Source organism: Notolabrus celidotus, chromosome 5 (assembly GCF_009762535.1).
Source record: "Notolabrus celidotus isolate fNotCel1 chromosome 5, fNotCel1.pri, whole genome shotgun sequence".
Taxonomy (NCBI): Eukaryota; Metazoa; Chordata; class Actinopteri; order Labriformes; family Labridae; genus Notolabrus; species Notolabrus celidotus.
In genome coordinates, this window is record NC_048276.1 from 5163723 (window position 1) to 5184244 (window position 20522).

Sequence of the window (20522 nt, forward strand, 5' to 3'; positions counted from 1 at the left end):
AACCAGCTGCTCCTGGCAGTACCTCGGTCCAGACTCTCTACTCGTGGGGACAGAGCCTTCTCAGTGGCGGCCCCAAAGCTGTGGAACAGCCTACCTTTCCAGGTTAGAGCTGCACAGTCTGTTGAGCACTTTAAAACACTCCTAAAAACCTATCTTTTCTCCTTGGCGTTCAGTCCCAGCTAAGCAAGAATCCTTGGCTTTTTTACTTTTTTACTCTTTTATTTCCTAAATTGAGCTCTTACTATTCTTTTATTGTTTTTATTTATTGTTATATTGTGTATGATTATATTGTATTTTAATATCTGTACATCACTTTGGTCAACTGAGGTTGTTTTAAATGTGCTCTATAAATAAAGTTTGACTTGACTTGACAATAAATGTTCAAACCAGTGGCGGCTGGTGGAGTTTTCTCCAGGGGGGGCTATAACTCCAAAATAGCAAGCAAACATGTACTAAGGTATCACACCACAGAACTTGACACAGTCTATTATTTTAGATAGGATGTGCCTGTTTTTGTCAACCTCCTCATTGTGCTTGCGGATCTCTATCCTGTAGCCTTCATCAAGCTGACATGAAATGTTTCTTTTTCCAAACATGGCGAGTCACAGTTCATTTTCCATGTGGATCCCAGTTTGTTCATGCTGCTTTGTCTTTTCTGAAAAGTGCTTGAAATCAGTGATACCTGTCTTAATACATGCTGGGTCAGATCCTGACGTTTGAAAAAGGAGGCAGGGAAAGCAGAATAAAGCATTAGCCTCGCTGCATGCAGTTGGCCAAGCCTTGTTGCTAAACCAGGTCCTGGAAAAAGACTGGGTGTTTTGTCTCCCTCTGTCTTTGGACTGCTGATAAATTGTGATGTTCGCTCTTTCACGTCGAGCTTCTCCCCATACGTTCTCCTCTCAAAAGGTGATGTCTTAAAGGTGACATATCACACTTTTTTCATCCATATATATTGGTCTAAGAGGTCCCCAAAACATAGCATGCCTGAAAAGCCCTCTTCTTCAGTCCTCCTCAAAACAGTCTGTTTTCTCTCTGAACACGCCCCCTCAGGAAGTGGATGTGCCCCAGCTCTCCGGCACGTTGATCTAATGTTTACATGTTGGCTAAATATACACGGCTGCTCATAGATCGCGTTACTTCAACCCTCTGAATCTGATCCAGAATCTGATCCTGACGGAGAGGCGCCTGCAGCAGGACCTTTCTGAAGGATTGGTCACAGATTTAGTGTTTCTTGTTGTTTTATTTATCAGTATGTCGACGTGTGTCTTGGTACACAGCTACGAACATGTAGCTATGTGGCTATGCTAACTAGCGCTATCACTTATCCATGTTAAATAAAAATCATCCACTAGATCTTCAAATCTGCAGACGTGGGGAGTAAAACCGACCTCTGCCAGAAAGGCAGCAGGACCTTTCTGAAGGATTGGTCACAGATTTAGTGTTTCTTGTTGTTTTATTTGTCAGTATGTAGACGTGTGTCTTGGTACACAGCTACAGCTACGAACATGTAGCTATGTGGCTATGCTAATTAGCACTAGCACTTATCCATGACAAATAAAAATCATCCACTAGATCTTCAAATCTGCAGACGTGGGGAGTAAAACCGACCTTTGTGTTTATTAAGACAGCCTACAACTAGCATGCCTCCCTCCTAAGCTCCTTGTTAGCACACATGTGTGCAGGTAATGAAAAACAGAGGAGGGATTCAGTATTATTTTATACAGTCTATGGGCTGAACAAGCTCCGAGCTCTGACTCCGTGACAGACCGGATATTGTTGTTACGTAACAAAAACACGGAAGTCTGAAACGGCTCGTTTCACACACATTTACAGAAAGGTGGAGAAATCAGAACAGGGGCAGAATGGATTTTTTTCATTCTTGGGGGGTTTGTAGACATGCCAGGGACACATATTTCAGGTAAAGAACCATTAAAAAGTCCATTTTGCATGATATGTCACCTTTAAGTGGTTTCACTGAATTATTTAATTTCTCTTTCGCCCTAGCGCCCTCTATTGGCCAGCCGCCACTGGTTCAAACTTATATCCTTGTGTGGCGTGGTCCTTGCAAGTGAATTTCAGTTTTCATGTGATTATACTGAATGTTACGTATTATAGCAATGCCATTTCCAAAAAACACAGCATACACATGTAAAAAGAAACAGAAAGGGATGATTTGCATAACATTAAAACCTCATACGTTATTGAAAATTGCTTAAAAACAACATATCAAATGTTGAAACTGAAAAATCTAGATTTTTTTTGCAGAAAATTGCATATGAAAAATGTTTAGAAGTGAATTTGTGAACTGTAAGTTGTAGAATGAAAAGTACACCTTGACTTGCTTTGAAGCTGAAATCTTAAATCAATCAAGAATCAGGAAACATTCGCTGATAGAGTCTTTTTGAAGATGACATAATTAAAACAGAGTGAGAGACGTGATCCTGTCCCAATGTTTGTTTCATGTTTACACTGAATCCCAACCTTCTTTTGAAACACACCAAAGCTTACTCTAAGCTTTTGTCAGCAGAGTCTCTCTAAGGCTATCTGACCAACCACCGAGTCAACAGAGATATATGGTAGCTGACCTTACACAGGGGGTATCATGGGTGAATGGACTGGAGTGGAATGGAGGGTCTGACCATGACTTGGAGGTAGGAGGAAATAGTCTCTCACTGCCCTCTCTGTGAGCTCCAGAGACCAGAATAGCAGAGCTTCAGCAGGGGGCCCAGCACTGATCCTTGAGGAACACCAGTCTCAGGGTTTATTGCTTTTATCTGATGGTTCACCGTCACAGATAACAGATCCTGACTCTGGTGGGAAGTGGGGTAGATCTGTTTATTACATGAAGGAAGAGGTCAAACGTGAACTACTTTGCTCTGTTTTGCTGTCTGAACATTTGCCTGATAACTTTGATTCAATCTGCATCATTATTCTTAGTGTCACATGAAGCAAGTGTTCACTGGTCACATTGCAGTTCTTCTACTGTTTCAGCAAAATGCATTGGTGGTTTTTAATGTCCTGTCTCATTAAGATGAAGTGAAGCACAGAATTGTTGTTTGTTATATCTCTGTCATTAGGTTTTAAACTGCTCATCTGCAACCTCATCTAGCAGCTGAAACCAGAAGTGTGTGTGTTTTACAGAGCAGCTCTCACAGAGTGTGGTGGAAAAAGAGCTCAGAAAAGCCTCCCTGAATAAATTAAAGGTGCAGAAACTAATGTTTCCCCGAGGGCACAGGGTGCAGTTGAGCTGTCACTTCACTGCAGACATGCAATATACGCTGAAGGCCATTCCTTCTCCTCTGATTGGCTACTGTCCTGCTGTGATGTCATGGGGGCTTGCTCATAAAAAGGGTGACAGGCTCAGCTGCTTCAACAGGGCAAGTGTGGTAGAGGGCTGAATGAGTGTGTTTATGCATGAGCGTGTGCTGGAAAGAGAGACTTACACCGAGTGTGTGTGTGTGTGTGTTTGAGTGTGTGTGTGTCTGAGCGTCACACGTGAAACCAAACGTTCATAACTCAGCAGGAGAGGAAGAGAAACCACAAAGCTACTGACAAACACTTTATAATGATCCTTTATGTTGTGGAGTTTAAAGCGTCTGGATTATTTAATCACTGGATTATAAAGCAGAGGAAGAAGAAGAAGGAGCCTAAAGGTAGGAAGATTTACTTCAACTTTTCAGTCTTATTCATGCACATGTTGTATAAAGAAGTGTGTTTAAATAAGGATATGATACCAGCATTGTTTAGAGAAGTGTCAAACTGCGTGTGATCAGCTATACGCCTTTAAAATAAGGACTTTTCATGCGTGCACATTTTAAATGTTTATGTAAAAGCTTTCAAATCTAACCAACTTCAAGGATGTTTAAAGATACATTAGACAAGGAGGTTTAATGATAGATTGAATTCTTTTGTATGAGAGCTAATCTGTTTCTGCACCTGTGCTGAAACTCTTAGTTCAACAAATATTTATATAAAGCAGAACTCTGATCCTCTTTTATTTAATCCCACAGCCGACCTCTGACCAATCTTAATTCAGTAGAAATAAACTGGGTTTTTGTAGTGTGAGGTTTTTTCTCAGATTGAATCATGAAAGCAACATTTTTAATATAAGTAGCATATAAAGACATATTCCCTCCCTCACTGTTTAATCCACTGAGCACTACAAAGCTGTGTGTTTCATGTGTGTAGACTTTGTGCCTGTGTGTTCATGCACAGTTTAAAATGTTTGCAAAAGCATTTGAATCTATCCAACTTTAATGATGTTTAATGATACATTAGAAAATGAGGATTAATGACAGATTGAATGCACGTGTGCTGAAACTCTTAGGTCAACAAATATTTGAAAAGCAGAACTCTGATCCTCTTTTATTTATTCCCACAGCCGACCTCTGACCGATCTTAATTCAGTAGAAATAAACTGGATTTTTGTAGTGTGAGGTTTTTTCTCAGATTGAATCATGAAAGCAACATGTTTGATATAAGTAGCATATAAAGACATATTCCCTTACTAACTGTTTAATCCACTGAGCACTACAAAGCTGTGTGTTTCATGTGTGTAGACTTTGTGCCTGTGTGTTCGTGCACGTTTTAAAATGTTTATGTAAAAGCTTTCAAATCTAACCAACTTCAAGGATGTTTAAAGATACATTAGAAAAGGAGGTTTTATGATAGATTGAATGCTTTTGTTTGACAGGATCAGAGGGGACATTGCAAATCTGTTTCTGCACCTGTGCTGAAACTCTTAGTTCAACAAATATTTGAAAAGCAGAACTCTGATCCTCTTTTATTTATTCCCACAGCCGACCTCTGACCAATCTTAATTCAGTAGAAATAAACTGGGTTTTTGTAGTGTGAGGTTTTTTCTCAGATTCAATCATTAAAGCAACATGTTTAATATAAGTAGCATATAAAGACATATTCCCTCCCTCACTGTTTAATCCACTGAGCACTACAAAGCTGTGTGTTTCATGTGTGTAGACTTTGTGCCTGTTTGTTCATGCACAGTTTAAAATGTTTGCAAAAGCATTTGAATCTATCCAACTTTAATGATGTTTAATGATACATTAGAAAATGAGGATTAATGACAGATTGAATGCACGTGTGCTGAAACTCTTAGGTCAACAAATATTTGAAAAGCAGAACGCTGATCCTCTCTTTTAATCCCACAGCAGAACTCTGACCAATCCCAATTCATTAGAAATAAGCTTGTGTGAGGGTTTTTCACAGATTCAGTCTTGTTCCTCTTTACATGTTTGTTTTATGCAGTCATTAAAGCACCATGTTTAATTCAAGTAGCTTATGAAGACATATTTCTTCTCCTCTGTTTAATCCACTAAGCATAACAAAGCTGTGTGTTTCATGTGTGTAGACTTTGTGCCAGTGTGTTCATGCTCGTTCTTTTATTGTGTTTAAGTGCTCAGTGTAATTACCAACCAAACTATCTCAGCCCTAAATATTTGGGGTATTCCTGTCTCAGTTTGTGTTTGATGATTAGCTTCAGAGAGCTGGATGGCTTTCTTTGTATGTAACTGTTTAAACAATGAGCAGAGTGAGCAGAGCCTCGATTATTGATCTGATCAGTGGGGGCAGCGGACGGTAACAATGCACCATTAGAGGTCTGTCAGAGTGGCAGGGTCAGCTTTGAGCCTTGGAGGGAAAATCTTGCAAACAAATTATAAACACCTTCCAAAGCATCAGTGATGAAAGATTGATTTTTGTAATGAATTTGTGGAAACGCTTTCAAACAGATCCATCATTTCACCCACATTTTGACACCTCTACTTTATATAACCATATTTATTCAATCACTTGAGGCTGCAAAACACGTATCAAAGGGCAATAGCATCTTTTGATTCAACTTGTCATGTAAAAATGATTTCCTTTTATTCAAGGCTTATCTAAATATCCAACACTTTGCTCACTGTCCCGGCTTCAACCGTAGACACACATGTGAATCAATGCCTCCTTTTACAGCTGGCATTAATGTGTGTTATGTTTGGACTGTATTGGATTAAAGCCAACACACATATCAATATAAGTGTGTGCACACAGAAGGTCCAGCCATCCAAACAGCTGAGGGTAGACCGAGGTGCATTAAAATAATAAGCCGAACACGCTGTTCCTTTTAAAGTGTTCACATAAAATCAACAGAATAAACAAAACCGATGTTAATTAGTCAAACAGGTAGAACACGGCTCTGAGAGCAAGTCATTACAGAAATACTTATTCATCCTGGATCTCTGCTGACTGCAGCGTACCATCCCCCGAGCAGCTCAAACAGACAGAAAGTAAACAGGGATCAACAGATGTCTGATGTCAATTTGGGCAATGCTGTAAAAAGATAACACTCAGCTACAGGGCGCTGTTTGTAAAGTGGTGCACACTGAAAATAACAGCTTTTCTCCACATTTAAAACGTCATAAAAATGTAGAGTGACTTTTTCAATGTGACTTTTTTTATCACATTTAGAGGAATATTCATGATTTTCTTCACATTTAATTTTGCTGTGAAAAATATATTAGGTTAAAATCACTGTTAAATCCAAATCCTAAATATAAATCAAAATATTAAATATAAATCTAAATGTTCAAAGTTAAATCTAAATATTAAATATAAATGCTAAATCTAAATCTAAATATTAAATATAAATCTAAATGTTCAAAGTTAAATCTAAATATTAAATATAAATGCTAAATCTAAATGTTCAACATTAAATCAAAATGTTTAATATTAATATGAATGTTGAATATAAATATTGAATATAAATGTTAAATATATATGTAAATGTTCAACATTAAATCTAAATGTTAAATATAAATATTAAATATAAATCTAAATGTTAAATCTAAATGTTCAATGTTATATCTAAATGTTAAATATAAATATTAAATTTAAATCTAAATGTTAAATCTAAATATTAAATTTAAACCTAAATGGTGAATATAAATCTAAATGTTCAACGTTAAATCTAAATGTTCAACATTAAATCTAAATGTTAAATCTAAATATTAAATATAATTATTAATGTTAAATATACGTCTAAATGTTCAACATTAAGTCTAAATGTTAAATAAAAATATTAAATATAAATCTAAATGTTAAATCTAAATGTTCAACATTAAGTCTAAATGTTAAATATAAATATTATATATAAATATAAATGTTAAATATAAATGTTCAACGTTAAATCTAAATTTTAAATCTAAATATGAAATATAAATATAAATGTTAAATATAAATCTAATTGTTAAATGTTAAATCTAAATATTAAATATAAATATAAATATTAAATCTAAATCTAAATGTTAAATGTTGCTCTGCGATCCGGTGCCCCATACTCAGCCTTTGCACAAGATATTTTATTTAATAATTCTGATCTTATAACTATATCTGATATCTTCTCACTTTAACTGAATATATAAATAAATTGTGATTGATTGTGAGGTCAGCTATACAGTTGCCTCAAACATGCAGCACACTGCAAGAGAGCCACAAGTGATTTCAACATCTAAGCTAGCCAGCTGGCTAATAGCCATACAATGCTGTTGTTGTGCAATTTTAGCACAAGTAATTTAAAGTAGCTTACTCAGGGCTTATCTCATCCACTGAACCATAAGGTAAAGAGCATTCTGAGTCCATAAGGTATGCTGAGCTCTGCAGCTCACCTAAAGCATGCATCTGATAAAGTGGCAATAAAGTGCTGCAGCTGCAAGACAAAAGAAGGAGGATGTCCTTCAGGTTATGTAGTGACTACGAAGAGCCAAAAGCCGCTGAGAGGCTGAGATCTGGCCTGGAGAAGTTTCAGACGCACTAAAAGCAAAAATCACTAATGCACAAAAAAGTAAATTTAACCTTTTAAGAACAAAAAAGGATAATCAACTCATGATAGAGTGCACAAAAGAAAATAAATGATAATAAGCGGTCAACAAAAAGTACAGAGACCCAGCTCACCCTCTCTCTCTACCTCCAAACTAAAGGAAACAGGTGGCCTAAATGAACAGAATATCCCCGCCCCTAACACATGACCCATAAATAACCTAATGAACTGACCCCACAATAAACCAATCAATCAATCAATCAATCAATACTCATTTGTATAGCGCCAAATCACAACAAACGTTATCTCAAGACGCTTTTACAAACATAGGAGGTCTAGACCGCTCTATGTCAAATTATGAACAGAGACCCAACTTCAAGACAGGGTAAGACTCAGTCTGACCCCACCTTAATCCATCATGAGCATTGCACATCGCAGTATTTAGCTAGTTACAGTGGTGAGGAAAAACTTCCTTTTAACAGGCAGAAACCTCCAGCAGGACCAGACTCATGTTAGACAGCCATCATGCCTCGACCGAGTTGGGTCTGGAAAGACAGATAGAGGGGAGTAAGAGAGAGAGGTGATAGTGATGAGAGAGGAGTCCAGATCATCCGCAGCAGGAGCACATCTACGGCAGCTCAGAGGAATCTACGAGACAAGGGAGCTCAGGGACTCCAGAAAGGTCTAGGGTTAGTAACTTTAATGGGACAGGGAGAGTTAAAGTAAGTGATGAAGGGGTTGGGGGGAAGGGGGTGAGCTAGGATCCCAGTGTGTCAGTGTGCCAGTTCCCCTGGCAGTCTAGGCCTATAGCAGCATAACAAAAGCTGGTCCAAGCCTGAGCTAGCTCTAACTATAAGCTTTATCAAAAAGGAATAAACCATACTGTAAACAAACAACAAAAAATAACACCACAAAAATATACAAACAATAACCGACCCTAAACCTCAAAATGAGATACAATAAACACTTGAATCCTTCATGGCTCCTTCAGCTTACAATACCAAATAAATCCATGGATCTTACATAATGCTGAGAGAAAGGGAAAACAGACGTTATAAACTCTGCAGCTCTTCTGCCAACAACTCACCACATGGCTTTGCAGCTCAAACAGCATTTCACAACTACACACTCTTTCCAAGCATCCATCTCACCCAGCTTACACCTGTAGCCTTGGTACAAGTTTACACTGAGGGAGTAGATAAGAGCCAAGAAGCCAAATGTAAACTCTGTACCAACTCTGTATTAACAGAACAAGCCAAAGATCTTTCTGCATGTTATCCTTCCCTCTCTACTGTAACCTCCCGACCTTCCATTTTCATGTAAAGCCAAAGAACACACAACATGTTATCATAAATCTTGTTGTATATTGTAGTTATTGGTGAACTTGAACTCTGTTACATAACGACAGCACACAAAGCTGATACCAAACACAGGTTTTTAAATCGGTGAAAGGCTCAAAGGTACTCAGAAAGCTGAACTTGATGGACTCATGATAACACATGCAACTTCCTGTGTGAAAAATCACATGTGAACATCTCTACCAGAGAGCAGGGAGGGGACCTCAGCAGGCTTTTATATGAAATGCTGCTTCAGTTTAGATGCAATCTGAGATCCTGACGGCTATATTGTTTGGCTCAGGTCTAGACTTTGGGAGATCCAGCTTATTTTTAAAGGCCTCAAGTGTAGAAGTTAGGGGTATTCTGACCTTTTCATGCACTTAGCATTGTTTACAGTCTGACTAGCTTTTCAAGAGGCAGATATTAAGTTGGATGGAGGGATGATATCAACAGCAGGACAGCAAGTGTTCTTATACACTGATGACTATGAATGGAGATTAAGCAAAGCAAAATCGTGGTCACATGATAGCTGAAGTGCTTCTTGGAATTAAGCTAATAGACCCCCCCCCCCCCCATTTTGCTCTCCAGATGGACTCTGATTGGGCAACACTACTCGCAGTAGAGAAAACACAACACTTCAGACACCAGAAATGTTATCACTCGACTAAGAGGACACTGTCACAGTTTGTGGAAAATGTAAGAGGACACAAAGTGCAGACTAAATTTAAATATTTAATGGCAGAAGAACAAAAAATAACAGGAGAGAAACATAGACTGTATAATAAATGGAGGTAGTATCCATGATGTTACTCATCTGTTCCTGAAGAGCTGTTTTGAAGCTGATCGTCAGCGGGTGCCATATTGGAAATGTTTGAACTCAACCTAACTTCCATCAAGCTAGTGTGATGTAAAGAGGCGGGCCTTTAACCTTTTCACTGCCTGCCTGTCAATCAAGTCAGCTATGCCCTTATTTGGGCAAAACTTGTAAGTTTAATATCTTAAAAAATAACAAAAGAAAAAATTCACCCTTGTGCAGTGTGTGCTGACAGAGAAATTAGCTATTCAGACTAGAAATATTTTTTGAACCAGGCTGTAAACATGTTCTGCTGTAAAGATTAGCTTCTTTGAATGGGTGTGTATGTGGTTTCTGGTACTTCTGGGGTCAGCCTCTAGTGGACACTCAAGGAACTGCAGTTTTTAGCACTTCCACATGGGCTTCATATTTTAAGGCCGGAGGTTGCTGCTTGGAAAACAAAAACTTAATAGACAAGAGAAACATTGGAGAACAAATGGCCAGATTCACAGGGGAAGACGTCACAATGAACTGAGAGAAGCAAGGAAACAGAGAGACTCAATACTGACAGGGGCGATAAGACACAGATCAGACACAGGTGAGACACAGGTGAGACAGTGAGACACAGGTGGAACTTGTGAAGGTGCAATCAAACTGGAGGGAAAAAACGAGTGCAGGAGTTAAACTAAACCAGATATTTAAGTGGAAAGAACTACAAAATAAAACAGGAAACAGAATAGAGAAGTGAAAATGCACAGACCACAAGACATCGATCACAGATACCACAAGAGAGTTGTAACAATAACAGAATACACACAGAGAGGAAACAAGGCTGAAACACAAGGTAGGTCTATAAAATAAATACAGGAAGTGAGTGACAGGAATACACACTCGACAAAAACAACTCACGACAGACACAGGACCTTTTTATAGAGGTTCATTAACATGAAATCCAACATGTTTAACAGTAAGACACCTCTGATATTAGAAACTTCTTTAGTTTGATCACTACTGACAGCTGTCTCTGTATTCTGTCCACAGATCATGGCACATGCGAGTGCTGCCTCGGCGCTAGCTAACCAATCACAGCAAGGGAACTCCAGCCTGCTCAATGATTGGCCAGGGAGGTCAGCGGAGTACAGTGATGCAGAGCTGGTGCTGCTGGGTGTGGCAATGGCTATCCTGGTCCTGGCCATCGTTTTTGGTAAGTCATGAAACATTTAGTCATTTTGGTTTGTTTATGGTTAGTTAGGTTATTCCATTAAAGCTAAGTAGAAAAGTTGAATTACAGTTGACTATATATAAAGGTGGACAACATGTCTCAACCTCCTCTCATTGTACAAAGGTGAAGCCAAAATACCCTTTGTGATGGGGCCTTACATCTAATGGCCAAATTCTACCAGATCTGTGTCCAGTCCGTCTCTGATCCGTCACAGCACCAGATCTGATAGCTTTCTACTCTAGTCAATGTGTTAACTTCCACTGGATCCGCTCCGTTGCGTTCCGGCTCCGTCTCTGATCCAGCAAGTCGGAGCTTCACTTAACTGCAACAACAAACCGTCATGATGAGCGGAGCCAGGCCTGGAGTCAACAGGTCAGAGGTTTTCAGAGGACCAGAAAGACAACATGGATGAGGAGAGGAGGAGGAGGAGGATCCTTGATTCAGTGATTACAGTGGGGAAAACCTCGGTCACATGACTCCAGCTGTTCGGCCGTCCTGCTCTAGGCTACGTTCTGAAAACGCAACCGTTGAGTGTTGACGGACGAGAGAGCATGGAGCCAGACCATAGGACTTGGCTCTCTGGCTACAAAATTGACTTCCTGCTTCTTCTTCTTCTATCCAAAAGATGCATTGAACTTATCAACAAAATGACAACTATCCCTCCCAGACCAATACAATCCTCAGTGTGTTAACTTCTGGTGTTGGTTTGGAGCAGATACCCAATGTTGTTAACATTCCAATAACTCAATCATTAGTGTTGGTCATGTTTTGTCTCATGGCTTCTCCTCCACGCTACTATTCTGCAAAGTTCTGCAGGAGCCGCATTTGGCAACAGAGCTGTCAATCACAGCATGATATCCCCCCTTATATAATATTTATTCAACATGTTTTTGAGTCTTAAGTTTTTACCCATGTTTCCAATTTGTTTACCTGGAGGAGGCAGGTTAGAGCTCTGAATATTTTGGCTTCACTTTTGGGTAGCTGTCATGTCATCATCTCTTTATACAGTCTCATGGTCTGAAGTCTCTTTGAACACAGTCCTCTCTTCTTCTCACCAGGTAACGTGCTGGTGATCACGGCCCTCCTGCGGTTCCAGCGGCTCCAGACAGTCACCAACCTCTTCATCGCCTCGCTGGCGCTCGCTGACCTCATCATGGGTTTGGTCGTGGTCCCGTTTGGGTCCAGTTACATCCTCCTGGGAGCCTGGCAGTTTGGAAACTTCATGTGTGAGTTCTGGACAGCCACTGACGTGCTGTGTGTGACGGCCAGCATTGAAACCCTCTGCGTGATTGCTCTGGACCGCTACCTGGCCATCACATCACCGCTTCGCTATCCAACGATACTCACCAGGTACGGCCAAGAAAGACAGTCTGGTCCAGCTGTGTGGGGGAACACTGGGCCTGCAGGACTCAGTTTTCCAGCATGTTGAACGTCAAGACGCTCTGCCATACACTGATGTCACAGCAGGTTTCAATCCACTGTGTTGTGGATAATCTGTGGTGACATTACTTTAAGTTTCAGAGGGTCAATACGTTCGGAAAGTCTGAATCTAAACAGGAACTTTTCATCAGTCTCGAATGTCTCAGCTTGTTTATTTAACTCTTCTTCTCTTTTATGGTCCTCTGGAAACGACAGCAGTATAAATTTATTTTTCTATCTGTTGCTTTTGGAGCATTTAGTGAAGGCCTGGTTCCAGTGTGAGGCTTTCTTGGTTAAACAGACAATTTAAAAGGGAACTTGAGGGCAAATTCTGCTCACAGCTCTTTGGGATTACTGCTTTAAAAGCGAAATTGAGTGGCCCCAAACTGAAACTTGCTAAAGCTATCGATGTCACTTCAGTCAGCATCAGTATTAACAATAATAATAATAATAATAATAATTGATAAGACTTATGTAGCTCTTTTCTAGATACTCAAAGATGATTTACATGATGTTCAAAAATGATAAAGGTATAAGATACAGAGGGAGAGGTCAGAGGAAGGGAGGGAGTAGAGGTCACATGTTGTTGGCCTTTTTTGAAGAGGTACGTTTCGAGAGAGAAAGAGGAGAGTCAGAGTTGGGGATGTCAAAGGCTCTGTCCCTCAAGGTGCGGTGTCTGGTCTTGGAGATGGGGGACAGGAGGTCGGCATCTGATGATCTGAGGTGGTGAGATGGGGAGTGGCATCTGATATGAGGGGGCGAGGTTATTGAGGGCTTTGAGCAGGATCTTGAAGTGGATTTAGTGCTGTATGAGGAGCCAGATGAGGTGCTGAAGGATGGATGGCTTTAAGAATCTGGTGGTTGTGGTTTCAGGAGGAAGTAGTGCTTACCAGATTTTGTTGCCCATTCCTTATTTCAATGTCTTATTTCCATTAGACAAAAGCCACATTACTACCATGAATCGCATGGGTTGCTGTGTTGCAAAGTGGGCAATGTGACCATCATGTTTGTAATCAAACTATATAAAAACTTTAACAATCCTATGAGGCTTGGCTTTGAAAAAGTTGTTCCCTACACCAACACAAAGGTAGCAGCTCATGGATACTATCTTGCAATGGGGGGACATTTCTGGTCAAATTAGATCAAACATCATGGTACAGCCCCTCCTTAAGTCTGCCTGCCACCCCTTTGCCATTTCAATATCCTTCATTAATTTGCCTTTGTCAATCAATCCATCAATCTCTATTTATATAGCCAAATCCTGTCTGATCTCATCTCAATCCACCATGAGCAGAGCACTTTGCAGCATTTAGCAAGTTACAGTGGCAAGGACAAACTTCCTTTAACAGGCAGAAACCTCCAGCAGGACCAGACTCATGTTAGACACACATCTGCTGAGACCGAGTTGGAGAGAGGGATAGAGGGAGATGAAGAGAGAGAGAGATGATAGTGGGGAGAGGGATAGTAGTAGTTGTAGCAGCTGGAGTCTGGCACGTCCACAACAGCAGGCCTTCTATGGCAGCGACTTAGGATGAGCTTCATCAGTCAACTTATTGTTTGAATATTCACTGTGGTCTTTAGACACACTGAATTAAAAAGAGACATGACTCTGCAGTGGAAGTCGCTGCATGGGTTCAAGATGAATTAACAAAAACTGATAGGGTAACAAATGCTTTTAGGACGTGTGTCAGACACATCCCAAAAGCATTTGTTCTCCACTAGGATCACTCCAAGGTACCGTGTAACCAAGCATGGCTGTTTTGGTGCTTTAAGATCACTTAAGTTCAGCCATAATGTCACCATATTTCTGTATTTCTGTGTTTTGACTCATCTGTTCCCTCTCCCTTACTACTGTCCAGGGGTCGGGCCTTTGCAGTGGTGTTCGGGGTCTGGGTCGTGGCCTCTCTCATCTCCTTCCTGCCCATCCACCTGAAGCTGTGGGTGTCCAATGACGACAAAGCTCGCCAATGCTTGGCCGACGAGTTCTGCTGTGACTTCAACACCAACGAAGCATACGCAGTCTCCTCCTCCATCGTGTCCTTCTACCTGCCGCTGGTGGTGATGATCTTCCTGTACAGCCGGGTCTTCCAGGAGGCTCAGAAGCAACTGGAGAAGATCAGAGGGAGGGAGAGGCACTTCAATCACTTGCATTACAACACACAGCTGACTTATCTGGACGATAACGCTGCAATGAGTAAACTCAAAGCGGGAGCTGAGGATGGGGAGGAAGTGGGGGAGGACATTTTGAACATGGAGAAAACAGGAGGTATAGAGGCTCTGAAGGGAAAGGTTGAAGGAAAACACTCCGCGACAAGGCGCCTTAAATTCTGTCTGAAGGAGCACAAGGCGGTGAAGACTTTAGGGATCATTATGGGAACCTTCACTCTGTGTTGGCTGCCCTTCTTCATCCTCAACATCCTCATGACTTTCCTCGACCTCAAGGAAGATAGTCACAAACTGCTCTTCAGACTCCTCAACTGGCTGGGTTACACCAACTCAGCCTTCAACCCGCTCATCTACTGCCGCAGCCCGGACTTCAGGCACGCCTTCCAGGAGATCCTCTGCCCGAGGGGCAAAGCGGGGAGAAGATGGGGGTGGTGCAGGGAGAGAGATTGTTACTCGAAGCCCCCGGGTAGGATGAACGGGAACTCAGCGCTAAACGATGATGTTCAGAGGAAGCCAGTGTGGAAAGGCGGTTTGGAGAACTCTGTCCCAGACTCCACGACGCTAACTGTGGCTCCTCTGTCTCTCAGCTGTGAGCAGGCTTTGGATGTAGCTCCGGGTTCCTTGACAGGCTGGCAGGTGAACGGTTCTGCAAAAGAGAACTGTCAGGAAAATCTGGCTTCTAATGCTTGACCAATGAAAATGTTTGACTTTGCATGTGTGTGCAACGCCAAGCAGTAAACAGAAGTTTGATGATGGTCCAAATGTCTGCTTTTGGTGAAGTATGATTCACCTCTCTGGTCTTTCATTAGGCTGTAGCTTGTAACATTTTAGCTAACACTTCATTAGATGTTTTTCAATGGATGTTACTGTGGCTTATGTCTGATCTCTGTTCCTCTTTGGTGCTGCAGGTTTCTTAATAACAGTACACCAAAGCAAACAAACACAGCCATACAAGCAGACTGAACATAAATGCATTTTCATGGGATCTTAATGTGAAGCACTGAAGGAGAGGGAGGATGGATTGACTGAGTTAGAAAATGCAAAACAAAAGAGTTCAAACTGAATCACGATCAGACAAGAAAAGCAGGAAAACTGTTCACAAAGAGAACTTCATAGTAAGAGCGGCACTCATCTGTTGTTATAAGAAGATGTTTACACACTCTTTATAAAGTGGACAGCAGAAAATCAGTGTTATAATTGGGAAGTTTTGCAGGAGTGGGTCCTAAAACCTGCAAGTGAGTCAACAAACTTCCATTTTCAAATCTGCCATGTCATCAAAAACGAGTCAAATCAATGTTAAATGTTGTGCAATGTTAAAATACTGTTTAATTCCAGCAGCAATATGTGGTCATTCATTGTTACCCCATATAAACAACAAAAAGTTGAAATATTTTCATTCTGAATGGCAGCGTCTGTTAACATTAACAGTTTACTCTTTCTTATCTAGTTTCAGGGAAAACCGATTAGCTGTCCATGTGAGTGCATCACAAATTCTTCAAGTAACATTCAGTGATTGCAGCCCCACATTAAAAACATTATGGTTCTAATGACTGATTCTAAGACCGTACTCTATGTTCTATTATTAACAAAGACCCAACATCAAGACAGGATCAGATCCAGTCCCATCTTACAGACAGGACTCAGTCTGATCTCATCTTAATCCACCATGAGCAGAGCACTTTGCAGCATTTAGCAAGTTACAGTGGCAAGGACAAACTTCCTTTAACAGGCAGAAACCTCCAGCAGGACCAGACTCATGTTAGACACACATCTGCTGAGACCGTGTTGGAGAGAGGGATAGAGGGAGATGAAGAGAGAGAGTGATGATAATTATGAGATGGTTAGTAGTAATTGTAGTAGCTGTTGCCGCTGGCGTCTGGGACGTCCACATCAACAGATCCAGAGGAACCTACAGCAGAAATATGAGATGTGCATATTGTTCTTAAAACAATACAGTAAAGCTTATTTTGAATTTAAGTTAACTCAAGACAGCCAACATGAAGGGAAGTGAGTGATTCTGTTACAGAGCTGAATAAGTCTGCAGATTTAAGCATCATGCTAGTTCGTAGCAAATAAGAATGCTTATACAGCATGTAGTCCATAAAATGTGCAGTAACTTTTATGAAGTGAGCATGTGGAGTCCACCCATCACAGATGAGGGACACTCTCTGCAGACTTGAGGATGCACTCCACCTTTCCTCTTGTCTCAGCATAAAGAGCCTTTTTGATGATTTTGAAGTGTCTGGTACAACCCTTCACTTCTTTCACCCCTGTGCGACATCACCCTACTTCTATTTTGCCACTGTGTGGAGTCATGAAACCGTGATGCGGTGATTTAAAACAGCAGGGAAATCAATCAGTCAGTCTTTATGTATATATCACCAAATCACAACAAATGTTATCTGAAGACTCTTTCCAAACAGAGCAGGTCTAGACTGTACTCTATGTTCTATTATTAACAAAGACCCAACATCAAGACCGGATCAGATCCAGTCCCATCTTACAGACAAGACTCAGTCTGATCTCATCTTAATCCACCATGAGCAGAGCACTTTGCAGCATTTAGCAAGTTACAGTGGCAAGGACAAACTTCCTTTAACAGGCAGAAACCTCCAGCAGGACCAGACTCATGTTAGACACACATCTGCTGAGACCGTGTTGGAGAGAGGGATAGAGGGAGATGAAGAGAGAGAGAGATGATAGTGGGGAGACGGATAGTAGTAGTTGTAGCAGCTGGAGTCTGGCACGTCCACAGCAGCAGAGACACAGGATGTGCTTGATCAGTCGACGTATTGATTGAATGTTTTTTATCCTTGCTAACCGTCACCTGACCTACTAGTTGGTGAAAACTAGAAACTAGAAAATTCAGAGATTGCATGCCCTACATTAAAAATATTATGGTTCAAATGACCGTCTGATTATAAGATATTTTCTAATCTATTCCAGAAATGATAATTTTTTTTAATGACTCAAACAGTTGCCTTCTTTGTCAGGTTACTACTTCAAACTCTCATCTGTCTGCTTATTAGATTTAGAGAGGAATGTATCTCCTTATAACTAGATTTAATTTGCCTTTACAAAAGGATACCTGAAAACTATTATTAAAAAACAGAACATTTAGGTTGAACCAAACAACCTCGGTTGGACTGCAGGTTTCAGAACAGTGTTATCATAGTGTATTTATAAAACACACCAGTTTTGGCCTCTGAGATTCACAAGAGAAAATGTTCTGCTTTGTCCTAAAGCCCCCGACACATTTATTCATCTTATTCAAAAATAGTGTTAACTAAATTAATGACATTTAAAGAACTGTGTGTTTTACAAAAAATCTGATTTGACAGTGACACACAAACAGTATATCAATCATCTTCAGATCCTGCTGAAAGTAGTGACTTCACACTTTCCTGACACCAGGTATCTCTCATGTCAGAGAATAAAAATCTCATTAAGATTAATAATGAGTAAGTTTGACGAACTTTGTTTTCAATTCTGCCGTATGTAAGGAACAGCTAGAGGATCCAAATGTTGTGTTTCCAGACCTCAGTGTCACAGTGAGAAAAAATGGAGGAGGACCCTTGAGCAGAAAATAAAGATTTTAATAATAAAAGAACAAAAAGGTACAAACTAAACTTTCTGAAATGACCAAGAAACTAAATACAAAAAAGTCCAAATTAAAACACAAGGAGGACTGACAATGATCCGACACAGGACAGGGGAGACACTGAATACACAGAGTGATTAACACAGGTGTGAACACAGGACACAGGTGAAACTAATCAGGTTAATCAGAAGGAGGGAGACACACAAGGACAGGAAGTAAAACTAAACTGGAAACACAAAAGACTAGACTAAGGCTGTTTCCGAAACGGCCTGCTACATACTACTTACTAATGTAGTAGTCAGTAGGTATTGCCTACTGCATACTGCGTTTGAATTTAGTATGTAGTATGACTGTTCTGTTCGATCTGTCATGCAGCATGCTGAGCCAGACTTCGCTGGATTACCGGTTTCGGAAAGCGGAAGTAAACAACGGCGAAGCCGATAAATAAAAAGCTTATTTAGCATCCATTTATGATTTAAAAAGTTAGGAAGTGGTTTATATGTAATTTGATAACTTTCACAGCACCCAAAAACGGATTTCCTCCCGTCAAAAAATGAGGAAAAAGAAAAAGCAGAACGAGCGCTGTGCATTATGGGAAACAGTACGCGAGGAAGACTGGTCCGATGCACACTGAGATATTTTCCTGAATCAGTAGACATCCGGGGAGTTTTGGCATACTGCAGATTTTGCTCTTGTTCACATACTACTTACTACATACTGAATTTTGGACATATCAGTACCAAGTGGCAAACTCCGGTCTCAAACGATGAAGCCAATGCGGAAGTGATATAAACTGCAGTACATCGAGAATCTGCTTGAGGCTGGCTGCAGAAACACAGGAAACCACATAGATATGAATGGGAAAAAGACGATCTTTGCAGCATTAATAAACATGTTTACAGCCTGGTTCAAAAAACGGCTTGGCCCTACAAAGCTAATCTCTCTATCAGCACACACTGTACGGGGGGTGAATTTTTTTCTAACGTGACGGTTAAGAAGATATTAAGATTATGAGTTTTGCCCAAATAAGGACATGACTGACGTGACTCCCGGTCGGGAACACATAGCTGTTGGCTAAGAGGCTCACACTACGTCACACTCTGCCTAGTTGAGTTCCGCATTACCAATATGGCTGCTGCCGTCGATTTGCTTCAAAACAGCTCTCAGGAACAGATGGGTGACGTCACAGATACTACGTCCATATTTTTTACAGTCTATGGTATTGATCCTCTTTAAAAGCACACGTGCAGACCTGACGTGCAGCCGCAACCCCCAACTGAGCGTCTCCGCTGTGCGCAACACCTTTAACAGCTGATTCACATCCAAACATGCTGTAAACTTAAAACGCCTCCACGATAGATGAGTGTAATATGAGACCACATGATGTTTGTTCCACGTGGCGGAAAATTGATAACAAAAATGCGTGTTTCGAGTAATTTCTTAACAATCAATTAGTCGATAATCGATTAATTGTGGTCATCCCTAGTACGTACTGCTAGTATAGTAGGCGATTTCGGAAACAGCCAGAGTGATTAACACAGGTGTGAAACACAGGACACAGGTGAAACTAATCAGGTTAATCAGAAGGAGGGAGACACACAAGGACAGGAGGTAAAACTAAACTGGAAACACAAAAGAAGAAACATGAGAAAATACAACATGAGACATGGATCAGTGATGACACAAGGGAGACAAAGGATAACTTAAAACACAGAGTAAAGAAAGGAGGGATCAAGGCATGAAACACAAGGAAAGAACACAACTAAACAGGAACTCATCAGTCAGTGTAAGAGAAAGAACATGCAGTCGCCCTCCACTCATAGAAAACTAACCAGATGAGGAAAAGGTAGTTTGGATTTTGTCAAACATGCAGCCTCATTACTGAACCTGAAATCCATCAAGACAGGCTGTGTTATTATTTTCTGCATAAACCACAAAGAGAGAAATAACACTGGAGGGAATTCAGCAGCTCATTTGTCGTGTTAATAAACTCGTCTACCAGCAACGAAAGCGAACGCCAGAAGAAACGACCACGGAGGGAGAGGATAAATCATCTTGATTTCCCTGTTACTGAAAGTCTTATCTTAAACGGAGGGTCTCATTTCAGACTTCACGTGTAATTACAGAGCGCCTGTTTTTCATTCCTGCCAGATAAACCTCATCACCGG

At 40.6% G+C, this 20522-nt stretch overlaps 1 protein-coding gene across 2 annotated transcripts; it reads left to right on the plus strand.

The window, feature by feature from the left end:
• The first annotated feature begins 3509 nt into the window (after nt 1-3509).
• On the plus strand, nt 3510-15619 carry LOC117812346 (beta-2 adrenergic receptor-like). 2 transcript variants are annotated; one of them, XM_034683038.1, is made up of 4 exons: nt 3510-3653; nt 10988-11150; nt 12227-12518; nt 14447-15619. In XM_034683038.1, the coding sequence occupies exons 2-4, from the start codon at nt 10991-10993 to the stop codon at nt 15441-15443; spliced, it is 1449 nt and encodes a 482-aa protein (XP_034538929.1). In that variant the 5' UTR covers nt 3510-3653; nt 10988-10990; the 3' UTR covers nt 15444-15619. The 2 variants fall into 2 exon arrangements, with proteins under 2 accessions (XP_034538929.1, XP_034538930.1); XM_034683039.1 differs by lacking the exon at nt 3510-3653 and adding an exon at nt 10724-10790.
• The last annotated feature ends 4903 nt before the right edge of the window (nt 15620-20522 follow it).